The 21,483-nt window shown below is 41.8% G+C and overlaps 1 protein-coding gene across 23 annotated transcripts in view; it reads left to right on the plus strand.

Annotated features, from left to right (window-relative positions):
* MACF1 (microtubule actin crosslinking factor 1) overlaps window positions 1–21,483 on the plus strand; it is a 332,081-nt gene that overhangs the window by 116,280 nt on the left and 194,318 nt on the right. For all 23 annotated transcript variants that reach the window (XM_034649704.1, XM_034649743.1, XM_034649718.1 and 20 more), the window contains exon 2: window positions 9,882–9,943. In XM_034649704.1, coding sequence (XP_034505595.1) covers window positions 9,882–9,943 — 62 coding nt within the window. The remainder of the gene's footprint in view (window positions 1–9,881; window positions 9,944–21,483) is intronic.

The following is a 21,483-nucleotide window of genomic DNA, read 5'->3' on the forward strand; positions in this document are numbered from 1 at the left end:
CCATAAGTATATTTACCATCTGTCTCCATATGCTATTACAATATTATTGACTATATTGCCTGTGCTGTACCTTTTATTCCCGTGACTTATTCATTCCATTACTGAAAGCCTGTATATCCCGCTCCTCTTCGCCCATTTTGCCCAATCCCCACACCCCTCTCCCCTCTGGCAGCCATCAGTTTGTCCTCTGTGTTTGTGGGTCTGTTTCTTCACCCCATTTCTTTGAGCTTACATGAAATGGTGCAAAGTCTCCTGGGTCCAGACGTGGCAAGAAGAATTTGGGAACACTGTAACTGTAGGCGGGACATCTGAATGGAAATCCCTACTCCCTGCTGAAAATCAGCCCCCCCCTTTTAAGATTTTATTTATTTATTTGACAGAGAGAGAGACAGCCAGAGGGAACACAAGCAGGGGGAGTGGGAGAGGAAGAAGCAGGCTTCTGGCAGAGGAGCCCGATGCGGGGCTCGATCTCAGGACCCTGGGATCACTCCCTGAGCTGAAGGCAGACGCTTAATGACTGAGCCACCCAAGCACCTCCTGAAAACCAGCCTTTTAATTATCATTTGGGAATACTTCTTAGTCTGACTTTGAAAATGCCATCGTAAAGTATCATTGTAATTATAACCTTGGCACATAGTGGGCTTTCAGTATATATTTGTTAAATGAATGAGTATTCTTGAGTACCCATTATTGTCTTAAATGTTGGATATTTGAGGAAATTTAAACACAGTTCTTGACTCCAAAGAGCTAAAGTTCAGATTCAGATAAATAGGATTTACATAGAGAGGTATGTAACAATAGGTCTTATATGCTTGAAGCCAAGTAAACTGAATAAACACAGGCACCTGCAGGCACCTAGAAGTAGCTGGCGTAGGCGGAAAGATAGAAAGGGAGAAGTGGGACTTCAGCTGGACCTTGTAAGGAGGCTCTAACTTAGATAACCCAAAAAGAGGGAGACAGATATTCCGGTAGGGGCAATAAAGACAAGAATGTGCAAGTTATGTTTGGAAACAATGATATCAAAATGGTTGCACTTGAGTCATGCAGGGGAGAGCCCAAAGATAAAGTTGGAAGAGTAGATTGTAAATTTCTTCAGGTCAGAGGCCACTTATTTATCTCCTCCAGCCACCTAAAACACAGGGAATAAAACCCAGAATTGAATTTCAAAGGGTGTAGCAGACTATGGAAATGAAGCACCTGGGCTTGGTCTTCTGGGAGCCACTAAAGGATTTTTGAGTAGAGGGATAATACACGGGCAAAGGGGTGATTTTGGAAGATTTGTTGAGATAGGCTGTCTGCTGTACTTGCCACAGCCATAGCTATCAACTATTAGCTTCAAATCTGTAGCCTCAATTCTGATTGCTCTTCTGAACTCTAGACCTAACGTTCCCACTGTCAGCAAGAAGGTCTGCTAACACCTCATTATTTTTCTTCTACTTTACCCATTCTACCCAATGCCCCATCTGTGCCTCTTTCTATTTTCCTAATCTCAAGATACCACTCCTCCCAGTTCCTGGAAACATTAGTTGACCAACATTTATTGACTAGAAACATTGGAATTATTTTGAACCTTCCCTTTCCTTAACACATCTAGTCAATATTTAAGGGCTGTTGTTTCTGCCTCTACATTATCTTATAGATCTGTCTGCCCTCTTTATATCCATGCTGTCTCTGCCCTAGTTCATACTGTTAGATTTCTTTCTTGGTTTGTCAGTAGACCTCTAGCTGGTTCTTATGCCTTAGTGTCTCTCTGCCGCAGACTGGCCTTCAGTCCAATGCCAGATTAATCTTTCCAAAACACCTTCTGGTTCAGAAAATCTTGTGGCACCTGGGTGGTGCAGTTGGTTAAGTGTCCAGGTCTTATTTTCGGGTCAGGTCATGATCTCAGGGTCATGAGATCAAGCCCTGTGTCAGGCTCCATACTCAGTGTGGAGTCGGCTTGGGACTTTCTCTGCCTCTCCCTCTGCCCCTCACCCTGCTTACGCTCTCTTTTTCTCTCTCTCAAATAAATAAGTAAATCTTTTTTTTTTTAAGACTTTATTTATTTATTCGACAGAGAGACAGCCAGTGAGAGAGGGAACACAAGCAGGGGGAGTGGGAGAGGAAGAAGCCAGGCTCATAGCGGAGGACTGATGTGGGGCTCGATCCCATAACTCCAGGATCACGCCCTGAGCCGAAGGCAGACGCCCAACCGCTGTGCCACCCAGGCGCCCCATCAAATAAATAAGTAAATCTTTAAAAAAATCTCAGTGGTATCATTTTATTTACTGAGCTAAGTAGATACTCCTCCAATTTTCTGGAGTGATTTAACCTCATATGAATTGCAAGCTTCCTTTCTCATTAAATTGCTAAATGTATGCAGTGCATAGCTATGCAATTCCCTGAAACATATCCTGCGTACTTACATGTCTCTGAATTGCTGCTTATATTTCTTTCTCAGTTTGGAATTCCTTAACTCCTTTTTGTACTGCCCAAATCCTAATTGTTATCCAAGATTTAGTTCAAACACCGTGCCTTCCATGAGCTCTTCTGCTACCCCTCTGTCAGAATTAATCAAGTGTGCTTATCAGCATCGTTTTGTGTAGTTTGTATCTAGTGTATTATTTGCTTGATATTATTGTTAATTATTTATATATTGGTGTTTGCCACTAGATTGTAAATTTCATGAGGTCAAGGAACAGGTCTATTCTGTTTCCCTTCTCTGTCAGCTCACGTATCTCATTTTTAAATTTCCAGGAGGCTGGTGCCTCTTGGGCTGCTGCTGCTGCTTCTCCTCCTTCTCATTCTCCTTCTCTTCTCCTCCTTTTCCCCCCTCTCCCTCCCTCTCCTCCCCCTACCCTCCTCCTTTTTTTTTTTTTTTAAGATTTTATTTATTTATGAGAGAGAGACTGAGTGCACAAGTAGCGGGAGGCACAGAGGGAGAGAGAGAAGCAGATGACCTGGGGCTTGATCCCAGGACCCTGAGATCATGACCTGAGCTGAAGACAGACGCTTACCCAACTGAGCCACCCAGGTGCCCTGTTGGGCTTCTTGAACCATTTGTGATTTTTCTGTGGCCCTCAGGGAAACAAGCAGAAGTTCTCTTATTTGGTTTTCTAACGATTTATAATGTTCTGGGACTATGTTACTGGCTGTGTTGGATTAGATCACAGAGCTTTGCACCTCAAATGCAGGCTTTAATTCTAATTCTAGGCCTATTCTCAAAGTGCTCCTGGTAGCATAGGGCATATAGACACATAAACAGTAATACCGTGCAATAAGCACAGGAGAAAGATCACCTCAACTAGTGTGTGTAAAGGACAGGAAAAGCTCCTGGAGGTTGAGTTGACTACAGAGCAATGAGTAGACAGACAAGGGAGGAGCTATATTCCACACAGAGGGAACACTGAATACAAGAGCAAGATTACATTTGGGCAAGAGTGTTCAGCAAGGCTGAAAGTTAGATTTTTATGAAAGGGTGGAGAGGGGTGAGTGGCAGGCAGGCATCACATCATAATTGGGTCTTAGATGCCAAGGTAAAAAGTTTGAATATTATCCTGAATGGCGACATCAGGCTTCAGAATCCAATGGAGCTGAGTTCAAATTGGACTTCTTTACCTACCTTGTGATCTCAGACAGATTACTTAACCTCTCTGGGCTTTATCTTTCCAGTAAAATAATATCTAGCTTTCAGGGTTGAGCATTAGAAACGATATACATAAGGTGTGTAGCTCATAAGCAGGTGTTCAGTCAGGGTTAACTATTAATATTATTAGGAGGCTAAGGAGTCACTGAAGGATTTTAAGGCAGACAATAACAAGATCAGTTTTGTTAGAAAGATTGCTGGCAGCATGGAAAAGGATGGTGTCTTAGTTTGGGCCACAGACGTGGTGGCTGCACCAACACACCTTTATTTCTCACAGTTTGGGGGCTGGAAGTCTATGATCAAGGCAGCTACAGATTTGGTGTCTGGTGCAGGCCCTCTTCCTGGTCATAGATAGCTGTCTTCTCACTGTAACCTCACATGGCAGAAAGAGAGTGAGAGAACTCTCTTGGGGTCTTTTGTAAGGACCACATTTTTATAAGGCTCATGACCCACTCATGCCCCAAAGGCCTCACCTGATACTATCACAGTGCGGGGATAAGATTTTGGCATATGAATTTAGGGGACGAAATACAAAGATTCAGACCATAGCAGATGGATTAGAGCAGGGAAACCTGTTAGAAGCAGAGAGAAAAGAAGAGTTCAGTTTTAGACAAGTTAAGTTTGAGATGAGCATGAAATGTTTAGGAGGCGATTAGACATGTGAGATTGGTATTTAGGTTGAAAGCCTGAGCTAAAGATATGGATTTGAAAATGATCAGTTACAGTTTGAACCATAGGAGTAGGTAAAATTATTCTGGGAGAATGGGGGAGAACTGCTCTTCATAAAACTTTTTTTTTTTTTATTTATGGGTTTTTCCCCCCTCCCACCATGCACGTAACACCCAAAATTTTCATGCAGTTTTCGGTGGTTCATGGCACCCCTCTCCAAACCCATCTATGTACCTGTGGGTCCATGAATATCTTAAAAACCTGTAGTAGAAAATGAAGGAAAGAAGGCTAGGGATGAGTAAACATTTCAGGAGTAAGCAGAAGAGAAGGAATAACCAAAGAGGAAGGAGGAACACTGGGGTGGAATAGAGACTCAGATTCAAGAGGGATAGTGAGTTTAAAAGGTGAAGGAATGATCAGCAGTGTCTTCTGAGTTGCCAGGTACGTAGACAGTTGTGGAGAAAGCAGTTTCAGTGAATTTGTGGAGCTCAAAGCCACACAGGTTACATGGGGGACTAGAAGGTGAGGAAATGGAGATAGCATTGTCATCATACTTGTTCAGGAAGCCAAGGGGAAAGGAAAGAGAGAAGTTAAAGATATATAAGCTAGGGATAATTGTTGGATTAAGGTTCCCAAAGAGAAGGGAAGAGGTGGGATCCAGATTTTAGGTGGAAGGGCTTATCTAAGTTACCAAAGGACATCTCTGCAGGTGAAACTAAAACAAAGAAAATTAGGGTACGTATAGGTAGCTTGGTGGACTGTAATGGTCTTAATAGAAGTTGGAAACAAGTATTAAATCCTTCTAGTTAAGTAACCCCCACGTCATTCGTTGGTGCCTCAATATGTTCAATCTTAGAATTTCCCAGTGGGCGGTTGGGTTCTTTGTTGGCAGTTCATAGCCTTTGGTAAGGCCGAGTTTATAAGAAGCATCAAAGAAGATGGCCTTTGTTAAATTGACTGGGGTATCTTTGAAAATTCTACCTCCAGTGTTAGGTAGAAAGATCTTCATTGGGCCTGGAATTAAATTAGGGATTTATGTGTAGGGCGCCAAACCTTAAAGGTTGAAAGTCTGAGCTGTTTGGAGCATTCTGAAAGTTTAATAGTTAAAGTTGCTCCTTGGCTTCTGTGATGAATTTCCTTGCTCAAGTATTACAGTCTTAAACCCCAGGCACTGCAGTATCTATCCTTTTGTCTTAATGCTTAAATCAGGAAAGAACTTGCATGTAATTGATGGGTCTGCAACACAGGATCCTGAAAAAGGATCCTTCAGTTTTGGGGGCACAGTTATTCCATAAAACCCTTTTCTGAGGAACTTACGGCTCAGCTGTAAAGCAGGCTAGCTAGTCTTGAGAAGGGCTTTTAATCATGTTGCCCTCAGTAATTATGCTCAGAAAAAGTGCCTGGAGCTCTCGCCGCTGAATTGAAAGTCCGTTTTTAGCAATTGGAAACATAGTAAGATGGACCAGTGTCCATTGTGCCCGTCGCATCTTCAGGTCTAAAATAAAGGAGGCAGTGGACTAAAAAGAAAAAGAAATCTCATGAGTGAAGCCCCAGCACGGGGCTTGAATTATGACCCTGAGATCAAGACCTGAACTGAAATCAAGAGTTGGATGCTTAACCGACTGAGCCATGCAGGCGCCCCCTGCTTCTTCTTTAAAATGTTGATTAGTTTAAAAGGAAATTTGTTAAATTTTCCTTTTCCATCTATGTATTATTTAACCTGTCATGGCAAATACATATAACTTTTATAATAAAAGAAGTTTTGAAAAGAAAAATAACAAGGAAAACTTATGTCTCTAGAGTGAGAATTTTTAAACCTGGAAATGGCCATTCTTGGTTATTCAGGTATTAGTGTAGTGAGGCACAATGGGTCTGGTAGTGGTGAAAATGTAGGGGGGTGGGGCAGAACTTTTAGTTGGATTTAATTTTGTTTTCCCATCATGGCTGCATGTTTCAGCACACAGGTGACAATTATTGGGGTGTTGGGGTTTTTTTTACATACTGGACTGTTTTCTGGTAGGGAACTCGGCTCTGATTTCATTCTGTGTGTTTCATTAGCCAGTCTTCTAATCATATATTGGCCAGTCCAAAAAATTTTTGTTTTTGTTTTAGGTCATATATCCTGTAGAGCTGTAGCTGTTAGCGGCTTTGGGAGATACAAAAAGTAAAGCATGACCTCTTTCCTTAGGAGTTAGTGATCTCATTGGTGATGTAAGAATAAGCATATTAAAAGTTCAGGACTCTATATAATTATATAAGTGCTGATTGAGGGATTAGCATAGTAAGTACCCTAAAAATTTGTAGGACAAAGAGACTGTTGAGACCTGGAGTTGTCAGGAAAGGCTTCCAGAATAATTTTTCTCAAGCACACATGTGATCGTGTCTTCTGTTTAAAATCTTTTCGAAGTTTTCCCTTACCTTTTCCTACCAATTTCTCAGTGGTAAAGTTTGGACTCCTTAGCTTGTAAGAAAGGTCATGATTTGGCCTATGCCATCCTGTCTAGTTTTAAGTCTCTCCACTACCTAGTATACATCCTGTCTTTCAACCATCCTTGATTCTGTGCACTTTTCTGAACATAAACTCCTGGTTGTCTCCACGAATTTGCATTAGGTGCAATTTTGCATGTAGTAGCTTTGTCCCTTCCCTTTAATTCTTGACTAACTTCGAGTCATCTTTTAAGGTTTAGTTAGACTCACTCCTGTGGAAACTTTCCCTAACTGCCCATGTTTCCCTCTCTTGTTCGGGTAGCTTAACCATTCATTTTTCTTCTGTTCTTGAGCACTCTGTGCTTAGCTCTGTTTATAGCGTGTATCAGAGTGCACTGAAGTTCTTTCTTTTCTCTGCTAGATTGTCATCTATTTTATTTTATTATTTTTTAAAATTGGCTCCACACCTAACATGGGACTTGAACGCATGACCCCAAGATCGGGAGTTGCGTGCTCCACCAACTGAGCCAGCCAGGTGCCCCGACTGTCATCTCTTTTAAAGATAGGGACTGTGACTTTGGGATCTATTTTTTCTTTTTAAAGATTTTATTTATTTATTTGAGAGAGAGCAAGAGAGAGCATGAGCTGGGAAGTGACTTTGGTATCAGGGTCAAACACAGGCTCTTCCAAGCGTGAATACATCTTAATAAAGATGTATTCAAAGAAGAGAAGAATGAACGAATGAGCTAGATTTTAAAGAGTAAACAGTATTTGGGGCGCCTGGGTGGCTCAGTCGGTTGGGCATCCAACTCTTGATTTTGGTCATGATCTTGGGGTTGTGGGATTGGGCCCAGTGTTGGAGACTATGCTCAAATAAACAAATAAATAAAACCTTAAAAAAAAGAGTAAATAATATTTGGATAGGTAGAGAGGGAGAGAGTAGCATGCCGTGAAGAGAAAATAGTGTGAGCAGTGTCAGTGATGTAGATGAGATTGCACTTGTAAGTTGATTCTCATTCAGTCTGTAGATGACACAGGTTTGGGAAGGATAATGAAGATGTTGGATAATTGAATCAGCATCTAAAAAGGTGTTGGAAAGGCAGTGGTCAAATCTAATAAAAATCCCAGCTTTGAAAACTTGGAGGGCTCTATTAAGTGAAAGGTAGCCTGGGGTGCCTGGGTGGTTCAGTGGGTTAAGCGTCTGCCTTCGGCTGGGGTCACGATCGCTCCAGCCCTGCATTGGGCGCCCTGCTCAGCGAGAAGTCCGCTTCTCCCTCTGCCCCTCACCCCGCTCTTGCTCTCTTTCTCTCTCAAATAAGTAAAATCTTTAAAAAAAAAAAAAAGTGAAATTTAGGCTACACCTAAAAAAAAATTCTAACAGTTCCAAATGAGAGCCAGTAGGGAGAATTTGTAAGGAAGCAAATGATGACATATTTATAGAACTACTAAATCGATATATTGCCTTAGGAGGTGTGAATTCTTTATTAAGTATCAGAAATATTATAGAGTTATGCAGGATTTGGGCAGACCTTTCAACCCTGAACAGATGATTTTTTGTTGTTGAAGGGAATCATGTTTTAGCAGGGAATAAGACTAGGTAACTAATTCTAATTCCCAAGTTCTGTGGTGTGTAGTAGGAAGAGATCACTGTTCCTTGCAAAGCATAAAAAGATTCAAGGCTGAAAAGAATGTGAAGTTAAGAGCAAAGACAGGATGAGGTAACACTGAGGCTATAAACTCATAAATGTGAGTAGGTAGTATATTCACCTGGAAGTGGAGAGAGAGTGTCACCATCGTTCGAAAGGTAGCCACGTGGGTCTTACTAGGCAGTGAGTTAGAAGGGAGTAACTGGGCAGTAGGGAGGGACGACCTCACTGATGTTTGTGCGGATTATTAGTGAGCCAGAGTTATTTAATTCTGCCACTTTCTTCTGAAATGCTCTCTGACTTGGAGAAAAAATCAAGAGTTGAGCCTTGGTGGTAATTCAGGTTCGCAGATTGTCATGGTGAACTTTGTGGTAGAAGGTTAGGCAGGTGACAGTTCCTGGGGGATTAGTGATGGCAGCTTTAATTGCTTACTTGTGTCATCTAGCATAGACCAGGATAAGCTTAGATGCTCTTAATAAAAGGGATACAATAAGAATGGAGTGATAAAGCTTGGGAATGATTAGGGGGCTGCTAAGGAGGAGTGTTTGGAGCAGAAATGCAGCGTGACTGTGGTGTCTGGCTATGAACTGGAGATGAAGTTGAGCGTGATGCCTAAGGATGCATGTGGAGATAGTGCATGTGAACTGAATTGTTGGGAGGTTAAGGTAGACTTGCCATGTGGAGGGGGGCATGCACCAGGGAGTGATCGATGACAGTGAGCATGATTTGAACGAGGTAATAGGGGGACGGCACAGGCTTCAAATAGAAGAAAAGGAGCAAAGCTGATGGATCAGTAGGTCTGGAAGTGCTCTGGGGAATTGGCAGATGTGGGAGAAAGGGAGCCCTCTGCGGGATCAGGCCTCCAGAACAGTGGTGCCAGATATTGGCAGTCATGCTTTTGTCAATGAGGTGCACAAAACTGAGAGTGGAGAGTGTGCCTGCAAAGAAGTGGCTCTGTAAGACTTAGCAGAAGGAAGAGGTGGGGGAGATGTGCAGTGCAGGTAACCTGAGCAGCTTTCCAGGGTTGCCTGGTTGGTAATGGCTGCTGAGGAAATGGGAGCTGGGGGTAGATACCAGGGCAGGAGAGGGTGGGAGCAGAGCACTGGTCCGGCAGAGCCGTATGTGAAGAGGAAGATGGAACCGCTGCAGTACGAGTGGCCCAAATGCCAAGGCCACTCGACCTGTTCTGCGGGTGGTGTTCACAGCTTTGGCTTCTTGGAGGTTGCTTTGGGGGAAGCAGAGAGTCACTCGCTTCCCCAATTGTGATACTAAGGAGACTTTGCCATGGATGGTTTTGAGGCGTATGATTCGGTCTAATCTATGAAGTGGCAAGATGGTCAGGACAGAAGAGGAAGTTCAGACAAGCCAAATCTTCCCAACAAGAAGACACTTCTCATGGGTGTGTGGAAACCATCTCCATGGTCCACGGAGAAGCTGGGCGGTGGACGAAGCAGGGGTAGGGGAACCTCTCTGGGCCGTGCTAAGCCAGTGCCTTCTCTGTGTTTCCTTTACAGATGAACGGGACCGTGTTCAGAAGAAGACGTTCACCAAGTGGGTCAACAAGCACCTGATGAAGGTAGGACTCCTTTGTGGATGCTGCCCCAGCACCTCCGGCTGCCCTTAAGCTGGGTCTATCAGTGCCTTCCCGCGGATAGTTCAGATTGCTTGTCATGTGCTCGTGGAGACACACATGTGACTTTTTAAAAATAACCAACATAGTCATAGCAGTGTGGAAACTAGTACTGATCAGTTTCTTGGAGAGGACAGTAATAAATGCCATTACCTCAGAAGGTTGAGGTTGAGGATACCAGGAGGTAATTCCTGGATTCAAAGAATGCTTTGTTCCTAGCTTTACAAATTATTTTATAAACTCCCTTCTTTATTTTTATTTCTAAATCTGATTACTGTGTAAGGATGGGGCAGAGGCGCTTTTGTTCTCTTTCTTTCTCTTTAAGTGCACAAATCGTAAATGTTTAGTTTAAGCAATTTTTACAGGTGTGTATACATTATAACCACCATGCAGTTTAAGATGCAGAACACTTCCAGAACGGCTAGGACTAGGGAGAGATTTTATTTTATTTTATTTTTATTTATTTTTTTTAAAGATTTTTTAAATTTATTTATTCAACAGAGATAGAGACAGCCAGCGAGAGAGGGAACACAAGCAGGGGGAGTGGGAGAGGAAGAAGCAGGCTCATAGCAGAAGAGCCTGATGTGGGGCTCGATCCCAGAACGCTGGGATCACACCCTGAGCCGAAGGCAGACGCTTAACCGCTGTGCCACCCAGGCGCCCCTAGGGAGAGATTCTATTAATTGTTTTTAAATAGAAGAGAAACCAAGGCAGAGTCATGTTTAAAAGCCCAACTAAGGATAAGCAGTATGACTAAAGTGGCAGTCCAGATTTGAAAACATTTTTGAATGTTATGTAATAATCTCAAATAATTCACATAATTTTGAGTTATATTGATTACTGTTCTGGGAACGGTCACCAGTGTCCTCTTAATTGCCATATCCAGTAGCCTAATTTTATCTTTCTCTTATTTGATTTCTCTGCAGCATCCAATATTGTTGACTAACTTGTTATTCCTTAAAACCGTCTCTTATGTTGACCTCTAACACTGATTTTTCCTGAGTTACCTCTTTCCTGTATGAATGCCTTTTTCCTTCTCCAACTCCTCCATGTTGCTGGTTCCTCGGGGTCCTAACCTTACCCATTTTGTTTTGTTCTCTGTACTCTTCTTTGGCAGTCTCATGTGTGTTAGTCACAGGGATCTTTGGTGGTGTGGAACACGAGGAAGCACAAGTAGAAAAAGGATACGAGGTGATCTCCCAGAATCTGGTGTCTGGATGCAGCGAGGCTTAATGAAAACTAAACATTATCAGGCAGCTACTCTCTCTTTTTATCGAGGCCTTGTGTTCTCTCCTTTTCCTTTCTTTCTTTCTTTCTTTCTTTCTTTCTTTCTTTCTTTCTTTCTTTNTAATGAAAACTAAACATTATCAGGCAGCTACTCTCTCTTTTTATCGAGGCCTTGTGTTCTCTCCTTTTCCTTCCTTTCTTTCTTTCTTTCTTTTCTTTCTTTCTTTCTCTCTCTCTCTTTTCTTTCTTTTTTCTTTTCTTTTCTTTTCTTTTCTTTTCTTTTCTTTTCTTTTCTTTTCTTTCTTTTCTTTTCTTTCTTTTCTTTCGATTTTGTTTATTTATTTGACAGAGAGAGACAGCCAGCGACAGAGGGAACACAAGCAAGGGGAGTGGGAGAGGAAGAAGCAGGCTCCCAGTGGAGGCCTGATGTGGGGCTCAATCCCAGAATGCCAGGATCACGCCCTGAGCCGAAGGCAGACGCTTAACGACTGAGCCACCCATACGCCCCTATTTCTTTCTGTATGTCTCCTACATTCATTGCTTCTGCTATTGCTTGTGTGGAAGCTGTGGTGGCTGTCTCTCATGCATCATGATGATGCAAACCCCTGTGGCTACATAATTCTAAAGACACAAAACACAGAAAATCTGATCGGCTGGGATGTTCTTTTCCTCCATGGGTCAGGTGTCCATCTAGAACTCAGTAATCTCTGGCTAGGGAGATGGTTACATAAATCCACATGGCTCCTGAGGGCCACGTTTAATGGGGACTGCAGGTGAGGGCAGTTTTGCAAAGTACAAGATCTGGATAAGGACGTATCGATAGAGCCATTTCCTGTATTCTTTCCTAAGCCAAAGACAGTTCATCTGGATGTTACCCAGACATATCCTATATTCAGCACATCCCAAATTGCTAAATATTTTCATTCATGTATTTAGCTATCCAAATTAGGAATCTAGGACTATCTTCAATCTGCCCATCATCTCCCTTGTCACCAGCTCCAGTCAGTCACTTCCAACTCAGAAAGATGCTTGCACCTGACTCCTCTTCTCCATCCCCATGACTTCTGGTCTAGTCCAGGGCCTTTTCAGCTTGCCTTGATCACCGTAATAATTCTTAGTAAGGTTTTCTGTAGTAACACTGATAATGCAAATAGTAGCAATAGTTTGTTGAGTGCTTACCGCAAAAGCCAACATTCTGGACTAAGTCCTCTATGTGGATTAGCTTCTTTATTCGTCAATGAACTTATGCTGTAGACTCTTTCAATTTTCCCATTTTATCAGTGAGGAAAATCAACTTTAGAGAAGTTAACTTGTTCAGGGTCATGCCACTGGAAAGAGGCAGAACTGAAATTTTAGAATTCAGGCAACCTGAAGTCTAGAACCTGTGCTGCTAACGTCTGCAGTAATGGCCCGACTTCTCCCTACCTTTCCAGGCTCACAGTGTCGAATTCCCCTTCTGCCTCAGACACTTGCTGAACCATGTGCCATGCTAAGAGCCGTGTGCCTGCTGTTTTATGACTGTATCCTTGCTCCTGCCCCTCCCTCTGTGTGGAACCTTCTGCAGTCTCTGTTCTGCCTGCGTAACCTCAATTTAACACCACCTCGATAAATATTTTCCTGAAGCTCCCATATGGAATTGACTGCCCTTTTCTTTGTGCCCTCACCGTATTCCTTATGTACTTCTGTTATAGCCCTTGTATACATTCTGTATCTTTCTGTTGATTTTAACTTGAGGCAGATACTGTGACTTACTTTATTAGTGTCAGGATAAAGGGGAAAGGGAGAGAAAATTGCTATTTCCCTCTAATTCCCTCAGTATGGACCATTTGCCTCCAGTTTGATGCCCGGAGTGCTGTCACGATGCAGAGTCCTTGACAGCCTGGTTCTGAGCTGCCCACCTTCATTTGCAGGCATCGTCCCCTGTGTAGCCTGTGCCGTGGCCACATGAGATAAGTCACCGCTCCCTAAACACTGTGTGCTTTCACACCTCCTTGCTTATTCGTCCCTTGCTCCCTAGAATGCACGTCCCAATCCCCTCTACCTGGCCATCACCCACTTATCCTTCAAGGCCCACGTCCAATATCACCTTCCTGAGAATCTGACCTCCAGTCCTCAGACTAAATTAATTAATCTCAACTCTGTTTCTCTTCCACACCACTTTGAAGGGATGCCTTGTGTGTTCGCGCACTGGTCTCCCTATCCGCGTGCTCACCGAGGGCTCGGGCTGTATTGTACTACTTTCTCTACCACATACTGCACCACAGATGTGAGAAATATCCAGGATTTGTTGCCTTGGGTAAATAATATTTTAATAGTGTTTTATAGCTTGCAAAGCACGTTCTTATCTGGCTTGATTCTTATGATAACTCTGAAGGTAGTAAAGGTATTTTATCCTCTCAGTTTTCACAACTAAGGAAAGTGAGAATTAGAGGGGGTAAATTGACTTTCCCAAGATCATACAGCTGGTGAAGGAGGGACCGAGGGACAACTCATGAGTCTTATGACTAAAATTACTTATTCTTTCTACTAAAGATGCCCCCAACTTATTCTTTCATGCCTCATCTCTAACAGTTGGAAGAACTGACTTTATCCTGACTCAGGCTTGTTCCCTAAACTTTGTAGTTGAATACAAAGCCCTGGCTCTCCGCTGTAGCCCGTTGGACCTCTGCCTCAGTGCTGCGTGATGACAGGAGGCCCAAGGAGGGAGAAACGAGATGAACACAACAGAGCATTGTTAGAGATTGGAGGCTAGCCAGAGCTTTACTTCAGTCCCCGGCTATTTTTCCTCTCTTTTCGGACCCCCAGACCTATGGTTCCAATGGCATTTTCTCATCTTGGGATATTTGAGAGAGAGGGATTCACTGCTAATCAGAATCACTGCTCCATGCTGGTGTTCTTTGAACTTTGGGCTGAGAAATACGGATTGAGATTTGTTTTTTGTAATTCAGGCATCCCTTGCCGTGTTCCCCAAGTACACCCAGATTAATGTGGCCGTTGGCAAGTAGATGGATATAAGATCAAAGCAACCAAGCCTCTCAAGTTCTGGACTTGATCCCCAGCTAGCTCGGTGGGAATCAGTTTGTTGTGGAATAAGCAAATTAATTCCTCTTTATTAGTTGAGAACACTGTTGATCCGATCTTAAAAGAGATTTGTTAAGGCTGTTGACATCTGTAATATATAAATAACCTAATTTAGAATGCAAGCCTACAAACTGAAATGTTCTGGGCGTATGCTAGAACCATCAAAAAGAAAAATCTAGAGGGACACCTGGCTGGCTCAGTCAGTGGATCCTGTGACTCTTGATCTCGGGGTTGTGGGTTCAAGCCCCACATTGGCTGTAGAGATTATTTTAAAAAATTTAAAAAAAATTTAAAAGTAGGTTTCATGCCCTATGTGGGGCTTGAACTTAAAGCCATAAGATCAAGGGTAACATGCTCTACTGACTAAGCCAGCCAGGCACCCTGAAAAATGTAGTTTTAAATGAGGTTTTATTTAAATTATTTGTACCATGTCTCTAGGTACTGGTAGCTGATCAAGCGTAAGCCCCCAGAGAGAACTCCCAGAAAGGATTAGAGAACTGAGCGCATGCATTCCAGAGGAGGAGAAATGCTTTCTCTGATCGTTCTTGTTGACTTCAGAAGTTTTAGGTGGAAAGGAGAGGCCAGTATTTCGTCTAGCAGATGGGACAGTTCTTTCCCTTTTTATTCATGTATGCAATCTAGAAGCTACTGGCCTTCCTGGAATTTCAGTTTTCCAACTCCGAATTTTACTCCAAACCTTCTCCAGCTTTTCTGTGTGAGGCTCTCTAGCTGGACACGAGGTGGTAGATAGCTGTAGTGATTCTCGGCAGCCCAGTTCTTCCGTAGCCGTACCCATAGCCATGAGACTGAAGCACCTCATGGACTTTCACACGCCTTTGGTTATTCGCATCTGTGCGAGAGGTCAGAAGGAGACTGGCTCTGGAGTTTCATTTAAGAGATTGACAGAGTAGTGCTGTTTAGACACAGAGGGGTGGAGCATTGCCTTTGTTGTGCAGGCGTGACCACGTGGTGGTGGTTCGTGACCATCTCTGCCTTGACCTGAGTTTTCAGGACCTGATTTCACTCCAGATACCTCTCAACCTTCACTGAGAGTTTTGGGCCTACATTTGGATTGGATTTTCTACTCCCTACACCTGAGTGCCTACCTGCGTGTTATGTAAAGCTGCCCTTTGTGGATTTTAGAATCATCCTCATCTTCAGAGAACCTTTGTGAATCAGATGTGGCTGGTGTCACTCACTGTTAGATTCCTCAAAACTTAAGGAATTCTCCAAACAGAGTGACAGTAGAATTCCTTATCAGCAAAGAGCCTCACGCTTTGCTCCCCTCTCCCTCTACTCACCCCAACAGGTTTCCAGCCTCTACTCATTCCCTGCATTTGAGCACCGTTCTCTCACAGGCGGAAAGTCTGGGACAACTGTAACCTGTTTTTTCGCATTAGCATTTCGGCTTTTAAAGCATTTTTTTTAGCATTAGTATTTTTAGCATTAGCATTTAGGCTTTTAAGGAAAAAATTATCCTCAAGGGAGGATAAATTTGGCCATTGAATCAATATGGAATTCCCCTCTTAAAATTTAGAAATCTACAAATTCAGAAATCCATTTAAAGTTACCAGGCTCACTCTCACTTACAGCATACCTTTTATAAATGTAGATGAGAATAAGTAACATACTCTTCCCTTTAAAACTTTCTCCTCTGACCTGTTTATCACTCTTCAACATAGTTTGGGTCAAGGAAATTGAGCTGTTTGTGTTTCTTTTAAGTCTTAGAGGAAAGCTTTTCTTGATGAGATTTGCTGCAGGTGTCAAAGAATACCATGTGACAGTCCTTGGTTCTTTTTGGAGGAAGGGAGGTCCTCTTAATATGTCCTTTCTACCCTTCAGGCATCATGGAAGCCTTGTGAAGGGAAAGAGCACTGAACTTGGAGTCAGGGATGGTGATGGGACGCTTCCCAGCTCAGTGATCTTGTACAGGTTACTTAACTTCTCCAGGCAACGCTTTTCTCATCTGCCAGCTAAGAGTGTTAAAGTCCCTTTGAGCCAGATTCTGATTCCAAGTACTTAAGTGCAATTTATTCCCTTCGCTAAAGCCACTCAGAAGCTGGGGGAAGCTGTTTGTTTTTCTATAACTTCACATTAATCTTCCCCCCCCCCAAAAGTAAGCTCTACACCGAACATGGGGCTTGAACTCACAACCTGAGATCAAGAGTCGCATGCTGTATTGACTGAGCCAGCCAGGCGCCCATAACTTCAAGTTAATCTTTAAAGAACTGGGAGAGCAGAGCTTTCCTTGGCTTATTAATGCACAGGAATTGGGGAGGATTGGCCTGAGTGGACTTGATCCCTCAAAATTTAGTCATTTGTTAATTTTTAAAAGTAGCTTTTTTTGGGATTTAATTCACATATCCTACAATTTACCCATTTAAATAAGTATACAGTTCAGTGACTTTTAGTATTTTCAGAATTGTGCAACCATCACCACAATCCATTCTGCAACACTTTCGTCATGCCCAGAGGAAACCCTGTACCTTTCGGTCATCCCCCCAACTCCCCATACCTTCCCCCAGCCCCAGACAAACCTGATCTACTTTCTGACTGTATAGATTTGCCTATTCTAGGAATCTTTTATTAATGGGATCATACAACATGTGGTCTCTTTCTTTGTAACTGGCTTCTTTTACTTAGCATAATGTTTTCGGAGTTCATCCACATGATAGCATGTATCAGTATTTAATTGCCAAATAATATTCCATTGTATGGATGTCCCACATTTTGTTTATCCATTTATCAATTGATAGACATTTGGGTTATTTTCACTTTTTGGCTATTATGAATAATAAATGCTATGAACATTCATTCATGCACACGTATTTTTCCTGAACATGTATTTTCAGTTCTCTTAGGTATACACCTGGGAGTGGAATCACTGGGTCATGTGGTAATTTGTGTTCAGCCTTTTGAGGATCTGTCAGACTGTTTTCCAAAGCAGCCGCACCATTTCACATTCCTACCAGCAGTGCGTGAGGGTTCCAGTTTCTCTCCATCCTCACCTTCAGTTACGATCTGTCTTTTTGATTACCGTCCTCCCGTTGGGTGGGGAGTGGTACCTTACTGTGGTTTTGATTTACATTTTCCTCATGCCCAATGATATTGAGCATCTTTTCATGAATTTGTTAGCCATTTGCACATATTCTTTGGAGACATCCACTAATGTTGACAGTGATTTTCACAGGGAGTGCAAACAGGCAAAGACCTGGGTCGTTGAAGTTATTCACTCATCTTTTTGTTGGCAGAATAGCATGAGTATTTGTTGGAGAGAAACATACATATTGATGATTCTTGAGCAGTCTTAGCTTTCTGGCTGCCTCTAAAACATCTGATGCTTGCTCCCCTGGACTTCTTGTCTTTCCTTTCCTTTCCCTTTTCCTGTTCTATTGAGACAGAAATGACATACATCACTGTATGAGTGTAATGTGTACAGCGCATTGGTTTGTGTATATTATGAAATGATAAGCAGTAAGTTTAGTTAGCATCCATTGTATCATATGGATACGATAAAAAGAGAAAGCAAAAAAAGAAAAGTATTTTTTTCCTTGTGATGACAACTCTTAAGGTTTCATATGTGTCATAGAGCAGTGTTAGTGTTAGCTATTAGAGCCTTTTTTTTTTTCTGTTGGACTTTTTCTTAAGAGATTTGTGGAGAATTTTAGAGGCAACTTAGTGTTTGCAGAAAGAGGTAAAGACTTTGGAATGGGGAAGGCCTGGACTTTATTGACCTGGCCATTTATTAGCTCTATGATCTTGGAATGTGAATTGAGCCCTCCAGATACCATTTCTGTATCTGAACATTTTCTGACATAGAAGTACTAGTAAGTGTTAGCTAGTACTTCATTCTTCTCTAGGCTGAGCTGTGTCCAGTATGCTTCAGAAATACACTCTTGTTCTCCGTTACTGAAAATTCTCCAGGGGAAAAATGCTCCCCTCCCTTCCCCCATTACATCTGTCTGTATCTCTCTTTTATAGTTTTTCATAGTTTATAATCAGACAAAGACTGAGAGACATAATAAACTAGTCTTAGCTGAGTTTCTTGTAAGGCTGTTGAATTTTGTTGTTCACAGGTATAAAACATAACTGGAATTTTTAGGAGGAGATGTTGAGTCCTCGATGTGAAATTAACTTTATATTTCAAAGTACCACCTTTCTCTTTTCAGTACTCTATGGTATTTAGTGTCCTATTGATGATATGATCTCTCTTGTCCTCATTCCTTTTATAATTTATTTAAATAACTATTCAGTGCCCATTCCTAATTTGAATGCCCTATGCTCAGGTCTTATCTATCAAAAATAAGTCCCTCATTGTTGTCACTTTTCTTTATAACTTAATATGAAGTGTTTAATATCACTCTCTCTTTTTTTAACCCACAATTCATTTATAATCTGATTTCTATTCCACCACTCTCTAGAAAGCGAGTCTCAGAAAAACACCATTATTTGTAAGACTAAAAACCCTGTCTTGGTCTTCATGCTTCTCCTAGAGCATTTGATACTGGTGATCGTCCACCCCCCCCCTCCTTGATTACCCTTTCTTGTTTTTTTCCCCCTACCTCTTTCCCTGCCTTTTTCCACTCCCTATCCTTTGTTGATTGCTTTTCCATCTCCTGCCTTCTAATTTTGGCTATTCCCACGGGCTCAATCCTTAGCACTCTGCTCTTCTTTCTTGCCCCTAACCCAGAAAGGCCAACATTTCCCATGTCTTTAGCTAGCACCTCTATGCATATGACTTCTAAACTTAAGTTCTCAGCTGACCCAAATTGAATTCTGGTATTTTCAGCTGCTTCCAGAATATTACCGTTTGTAGCTCCTTTGCTGCTGTTTTTTAAATACAACATATTTAAAATTGAACTTTTCAGGGGCACTGGCTGGCTCCTTCCGTAGAGTGTACAGCTCTTGATCTTGGGGTTGTGAGTTCGAACCCCATGTTGGGTATGGAGATTACTTAAAAATAAAATCTTAAAAAAATTAAATAAAAGGAACCAAAATTGACCTTTTCAAATCCACTCTCTTCCTAGCCCTTACGACCTGCTTATTTCTGTTAGTGGTGCACTGTGGTTGTATAAGCTTGAAACCTCGGACCCATTTGAGGGAGAGGTCTTGAAATCTTGGAGCCAGCTTACATGGGCTCAGAAGAGCTGAATGCTAATTTTGTGAGCTGGTTGCTAAGCACAGCCATTATGAAAAATTAAATTATATAAACTTATAATTAAATAAATTATAATTAAGATAAAGGTAATAAATACTCAAAACACATCACCTCATAATTATTTTACTATATGTTAATATTGTCTATGCTCTTGAGGTTGATTATGTCTGTTGTATCTCTGATGGAAAAGTAATATAAAGGTGTGCTGTTGTACATTTCTTCCCAATATCACGTTTAGTAATATTATATTAGTGGCTGGAAATTGGTCATGGTGGGAGTATTTAAACTATGGAAATCAACAAACAAATGCTACAAGTCTGAGCTAGATGTGTTATTTTGTCTAGACTTAAAAGTGGTGGAGAAAATGTTAATATTGCGGATTAAAATAAAAAGCGTATTATATCTATATTCATATTGTGAATAGCACAAAAATTGAAGAAATATTCCTTCAGTGTTTGAAAGCTATTATCTAATTCATCATGAACCATTTTCTCCAACTGGGTAATCTACCCATCACCTTCTTAATCCTTCACTCACACGAGTACACTCATACCTTGCATATTTCCATCTCTGTACCTTGTCTTCTGTGGTTTTACTATCTCCTGTCTTTCTGTCAAAACATTTTCTAATCCTTCCAGGTATGCCTGAGTGGCTCAGTTGGTTAAGCATCCAACCCTCGATTTTGGCTCAGGTCTTGATCTCAGGGTCGTGAGATTGAGCCCAGCATCAGGCTCTGCACTCAGCAAGAAATCTGCTTGAGATTCTTTCCCTCTCCCTCTCACCACACTTGTGTGCATGCTCTCTCTCTCTGTCTCTCTAAAATAAATAAATACATAAAATCTTTTAACCCCCCCCATCTTTCCAGTTGTTTCTCTTCCAGGAAGCCTCATCAGCTATTTCCAGTGTTTATTATTTTTTTTTTTAATATAATCTCTACACTCAACGTGAGGCTCGAACTCACAACCCCAAGATCAAGAGTCAGTCAGATGCCCTACTGAGCCAGTCGGGTGCCCTGTAGCCATGATCTTTTCCGACTCCCATTCTGTTTGGAATGCTAGAATTTTATAATTGGAAATGACTACATTACAGTTTTCCACTGAAATGTGGAAATCCTAGTATCCTGGTCTCTGCTTGAAAAATTCAGTGACTAGAAACCCACTACTTGTGAAAGTAGCCCTTTTTCTTGTTGTCTAGAGAACTATCTATGTTGAAAATGAATCTTCTTCCTTATACTTGCCACTAGTCTTCTGATTCTGTGTTGTGTCACTCAGTAAAGTTGTCACTGGACTTGGAACGAACCAGAAAACCTCTTGCCACTTCCTGCATTTATGTGACCTTAACTTCTCAAAGCCTCAGTTTCCTCAGTTCCTTCTGAGGATACGTAAATAAACTTCACAGAGCAGTTGTTTGGATTAAATAAATAAAATGAGATTATGGCTGATTATAAAGCATAGTAGTTAATGGCAAAGACTAAATTCAGAAAGCCCAAACTGAGGCCAGTTTTTCCACTTGTGACCTTGGGCAAGTTATGTAACTCTCTGTCCACTGTCTCCTCGGCTGTGTCAAATAGGAGTACTCTCTACCTTATCAATGTGAGAGATGAGGTAATGTGTACAGCATCCAGCGTGGTGTTTGACATTAACCACATTTTTCCAGAGTGAGATCTGTTTTCCCATAGTTTCAGTTACAAAATTGGAATTATTTTTTTCACAAGGAAAATGACCCTCAAAAGATTTTTTATTTATTTTGAGAGAGAGTGAGCAAGAGTGGGCAGGGCAGAGGCAGAGGGAGAGGCAGAGAATCTCAAGCAGCCTCTGTGCTGAGTGTGGAGCCTGACGCAGGGCTAGATCTCACGATCCTGAGATCTTGACCTGAGCCGAAATCAAGAGTTGGATGCTTAACCGACTCTGCCATCCAGGAGCCCCTAAATAGATTCATCTTTTTTTTTTTTAAAGAAATATTTGGTAAGAGAGAGTTAACATATAGTTACATCCTATGAAACACTGGATACCTCGCATTT

Source organism: Ailuropoda melanoleuca, chromosome 2 (assembly GCF_002007445.2).
Source record: "Ailuropoda melanoleuca isolate Jingjing chromosome 2, ASM200744v2, whole genome shotgun sequence".
In the NCBI taxonomy this organism is placed as follows: Eukaryota; Metazoa; Chordata; class Mammalia; order Carnivora; family Ursidae; genus Ailuropoda; species Ailuropoda melanoleuca.